Source organism: Mus caroli, chromosome 19, assembly GCF_900094665.2.
Source record: "Mus caroli chromosome 19, CAROLI_EIJ_v1.1, whole genome shotgun sequence".
NCBI classification, from domain to species: Eukaryota; Metazoa; Chordata; class Mammalia; order Rodentia; family Muridae; genus Mus; species Mus caroli.
In genome coordinates this window covers 3,866,426-3,871,012 of record NC_034588.1, presented here as the reverse complement: position 1 = coordinate 3,871,012, position 4,587 = coordinate 3,866,426, and the positions used below count along the sequence as shown (strand labels likewise).

Here is a 4,587-nt window from a genome sequence, read left to right as displayed (position 1 = left end):
GCCTTGTGTCTGGCTGTCCCTGTCCCCAGGATGGGTCCCCCAGCTTTCCACCTATCCACCCCAAGCATTCCTGCCAAGAGAAGTTGGAAGGGACCAGGCCTCTGTGGGCCCCTTCTGGTTCCTTGGAGTTCTGCTCTCTACCCATAGGCCTGCCCTTTCTTCCTTAGCCTCCCAAGGGTTTCTGTGGGAACTTGACCAGAGGTCTCAAGCCACCCATACAAAGCACTTACAGACTTGCTGTTCTGGCCAGGGCCCCCAGATACAACTCTCTGCCAACCTTCAAGGGCCTGCATGATTGACGAGTGCTGGGAGGAGGCTGGCCGAGAGTGGGGTGGAGCAGCTAAGCATCCTCTGGGCCCTGGAGGAGCTGCCTGGTGTGAGAGAGACATTCTAGTAGGGCTTGCCTGTTCCCTGTTCCCCAGAGCCCCTGCCTGTGCCTGCTCTGCACCCCCTTTGCTTGGGCCATATCTGCATTACCTGCCTCTTTGCCTTCTCCTCCCCACCCCCAGCACATGTGGGGTCTCAGCCCAGGCTGTGAGCTCCTTGGGGGCAGGCCCTCAATAAATGTGAAGTGCTGCTGCCGCTGCCTCTGCTGTCTGGCCCATGCATCTACCCTCCTGGCTCACCCAGGGCTGTTGTAGCCTCTTGAAGCAAGATGTCCAAGACACCACCCCTAACAGGGGCTACCTTCCTGGGGAGTCGGGGAGGAGGGAGAACCCAGCCAGACCCAGACAGTGAGGGCTGAGCCAGACAGCTTTATTAGGAGGCTTCTGAAAGGCAGGGCTGAAGGAAAGGACAGAACCCTGTGGTGGCCAGGCTGGAACAAGCTGTAGGCTTCTGAGACCTCTCAAAGCTGGGAACGAAGTTCTACAGGCCCAGGTGGGTCTGAGGGCAGAGCAGATAGGTTAAAGGGAATTGAGGAATTCTGAAAGCCCCAGGGCCCCTCCCTGCCTTCACCACCCCACTGCATGGAGGTAAGCGATAGCAGATTGAGCAGGTGTTAGAGGTCCAGGTTAGTAGTGTAGAGCGGCCACACGGTACTGGGCCAGGCCCTGCTTACCAGTCCTGTTCAGGGTGGGCTGTGGGAACCTCAGGCTGGAAGGCAGAGGACAGTGAGAGATGCCCCGGGGCATTGGGGGAGGGGTGGGCTGGCCTGGGGTGACCAGGAGGAAAACAAGGGCACATACCTACTGGGAAATAATGGGGCAGGCGCTCCCGGTAAATGCCCTCGTCCTTCTCCAGGAACACACAGATGATGAGCCGATCCACCTGTGCCAGGGAGACTTGCTCAGCTTGGGCCAGGCCTCCACTGGCCTCTCAGTGCTGGTACTGTGTGCTCCCCCAAATGCACCTGCCCTTGTGGTGTCTCTACCATGGGTGCACTGTACACCACAGGAGATTGGAGGATTCACGGTACCATTTATAGAAGGGGTTCAGACTGCAGACTCACTCCTTCCCATCTGTCTCGCAACAAACAGGCCTGGCCTAGGGAGTGGGCTGGGGGAGGACAGGTACTGACCCGCCACAGCTCAGCGCTAGGCACCCAGGCTTCCGCCTCACTGCCAACCTCTGTCAGCTCTCACCTTGTCCTTGTGCTGCTCCAGCCATTCCCGCAGCGAGGCCAGCACTACTTCTGCAGCCTCCTCATTGGGGTAGCCTGAGGGCAGGGTCTGGTGAGTCCACATCTGGCCCTGCCCCGCCCCACCCACCTCCGTGATGAAAGGCAGGGGAGGAGCCACTGCCCACACCATGCCTGGCTTTTCCAGACTCACCAAACACGCCTGTGGAGATGCACGGGAAAGCCTAGGGAAGAGAGGGCAAGATGACATGGGGACTTGGTTACTTGGTGCCTTCCCTGATGCCCCTGCCGCCAGTTGACTCTTACCACTGAGCGCAGCCGGTGCTCCAGCAGCAGGTCCAGGCTGCTCAAGTAGCAGCTGCGGAGCTCCGCCGCCTGGCTGGCAGTGGGTTGGCCCACAGCGATGGGTCCCACCGTGTGGATGACATCTAGGGTAGGGTGACAGCTTCAGTCAGTCTCTCATGCTGTCTCACTAGAAGGACCTCACCCTTGCAGCACACACTATGACCGCCCACCCACGTCACTGCTAGGTAGTGGAAGACCTTGACATTGCCCTCTAGCTCTCCTTTCTGCTGTAACTCCAGCCATTTGCCATCTGCTATCTGGAGTGTCAGAGGGGCCAGGCCCTTACACTTAACGTTGTAGCCGGGCGTGGTAGCGCACGCCTTTAATCCCAGCACTCAGGAGGCAGAGGGAGGTGGATTTCTGAATTCGAGGCCAGCCTGGTCTACAAAGTGAGTTCCAGGAGAGCCAGGGCTACACAGAGAAACCCTGTCTCAAAAAACCAAAAAAAAAAAAAAAAGACGCCGCCTTGTGGCTGTGGGCAGTTCCCCTCGAACACTCACACTTGGCTGGCAGCCGATAGCCGCAAGTGATCTTGGCTTTGCCGGTCTCGCAGTTCTGCAGGGTACGGCATTCGTCCGTGAGCAGGGATCCCGCGGCCCGATGAATGCAGCCGTCCACTGCAGGGGACCGGGAGAAATGAGCTGTCGGGTTCCCTGCATCCCTGAAGAATCAGGCATGCATGACAGCCCAATCCCAAGAGACTCCAAGGCTATGCACTGGCCCACTTGGCATCACAAAGTTCTCTCCAAGCCTGCTCTTGTCGCCCCTTGTTTCACATCTAGGGAAACTGAGGCTGCAAGGAATTGCAGTGAACCCTGGAGCGAAGAGACGCGGGGCGACCGGCAGGGGGCGCGCCTGGCCCACCCACTTGCTTCTCTGTCCAGTCCGAGCCGTCCTGAGGTCACTCAGATCTAAGAATCTGGTGGGATCCCTGGCTTTGATTAGGCCGCTTCAAAATCCAAGCCTCAATTAATCCCGTCTGAGGAGCCGAGGCCACCTAGCTCCAAATGACAGGTCCAATCCTGCGCCTGAGCCTAGGGTTTCCAACTCCTTCCCATGGGACCAGGCCTCTCAGGTGACTCTCAAACCCTGCTGGGGCAACTAGCAGACTCGTTAGCATTAGCGCATCCTGCTTAACTAAGGCCAGGCTCCCGGCTTGTTTATCCAAGGGAGGCTCTTGGGATTCTCTGTGACCCTGGGGATCCAGACCCAGATAAACAACTCTTAACGTTGCTATATTCCAGAGCCAGCAGACGCCCAGAGGCAACTCTACTGCTCACCCAAGAACCATGTAGCTTTGCCCAAACAGGTTGAGGCAAGTACTAGTTTGCCCCTGTCTGCTATACCAGGATCTCAACTGCAAAATGTGGACAGTGCCCCCTGAGATGGCAGGGCTGATGGAGCCCAGGCCGATCCTTGAGAAAGTCTACTGCCTGGCATCTGGATGCACTGGCATAAAGCAAGCAAAACAAACAAATAAACAAAAAATTCTGGCTCCATTTTACAGATTCCTAACCCTTTCTCTTTCCTGCATCCCACCCAGGATGGGGTGCCACCAACTGGACCCCCCCCCCCCCGCTTCTGTTTCCTGTTCCCAATTACACCTAATTTTCAGCTTTCCTCAGAGCTGGCACTGGGGTGTTTTCCCAGAGTTGGAGAACCCTGGGAATGGCTCAGGGCAGGGTCGTTCAGGCCCCCTGCTCTCCTTGGCAGGATTCTGCAGAGTGGGTGCTGAGGCCCGAGCCTGGGTGAAGCCTGGAGTTTCTGTTCTGGGTGGGATGTCCCAGAGGACCCAGCACTGTACAGAACAGCAGCGGCAGGGAAGGTGAGCAGCCTGAGTGACCAGGGATCATTTCTACTTCTCTTGGTCTAACAGAGGCCCACCTCATAGGATGTTAGAAATAAATAAATGTTGCAGGGTAGGGTAGTGCCAGGGTCAGAACCCAGGTCACATATCCCACCGCTAAGCTATATACCTCAGTGCTAAGTAAATTGACCTTTTTTCTTTTTTCTCATATTTGTTGTGTTTTGGTTTTTATTTAAGCCACATGATCTTGTGTAGCTTGGGCTAGCCTCAATTTAAATTTAAACCCCTAACCTTCCGGCCTCCACTCTGAGCTAGGGGAGTTCACCACTATACCAGGCTCTGGTCCTTTTTATTTTATTTTCTTTCTTTTTTTAAAAATTTTTTAATTTTTTTGGTTTTTCAAGACAGGGTTTCTCTGTATCCCTGGCTGTCCTGGAACTCACTTTGTAGACCAGGCTGGCTCAAACTCAGAAATCCGCCTGCCTCTGCCTCCTGAGTGCTGGGATTAAAGGCATGTGCCACCATGCCCGGCTTCTTATTTATTTTATTTCTTAGATTTGTCCATGTTACTTTATGTGTGTGACTGTGTTGCCTACGTGCATGTATGTTCACTGTGTCTAGGATCCTGCTGGAGCTGGGGTCACAGAGAGTTGGGAGGCACCATGTGGTGTCTGGGAATTGCGTCTGGGTTCTCTTCAAGAGCAACAAGTGGCCGGGCGTGGTGGCGCATGCCTTTAATCCCAGCACTCGGGAGGCAGAGGTAGGCGGATTTCTGAGTTCGAGGCCAGCCTGGTCTACAGTGTGAGTTCCAGGACAGCCAAGGCTACACAGAGAAACCCTGTCTCGAAAAACCAAA

General features: G+C 55.6%; 1 protein-coding gene across 1 annotated transcript in view; it reads right to left on the bottom strand.

Moving 5' to 3' along the window:
• Window positions 1-735: 735 nt before the first annotated feature.
• Window positions 736-4,587, bottom strand: part of Macrod1 (mono-ADP ribosylhydrolase 1) — a 143,788-nt gene continuing 139,936 nt past the window's right edge. Inside the window, exons 5-11 of the mRNA XM_021151365.2 lie at window positions 2,425-2,541; window positions 1,886-2,007; window positions 1,773-1,803; window positions 1,584-1,657; window positions 1,188-1,269; window positions 1,061-1,095; window positions 736-885 (exon numbers count right to left, since the gene is read on the bottom strand). Coding sequence (XP_021007024.1) covers window positions 1,091-1,095; window positions 1,188-1,269; window positions 1,584-1,657; window positions 1,773-1,803; window positions 1,886-2,007; window positions 2,425-2,541 — 431 coding nt within the window. The 3' untranslated portion in view covers window positions 736-885; window positions 1,061-1,090. The remainder of the gene's footprint in view (window positions 886-1,060; window positions 1,096-1,187; window positions 1,270-1,583; window positions 1,658-1,772; window positions 1,804-1,885; window positions 2,008-2,424; window positions 2,542-4,587) is intronic.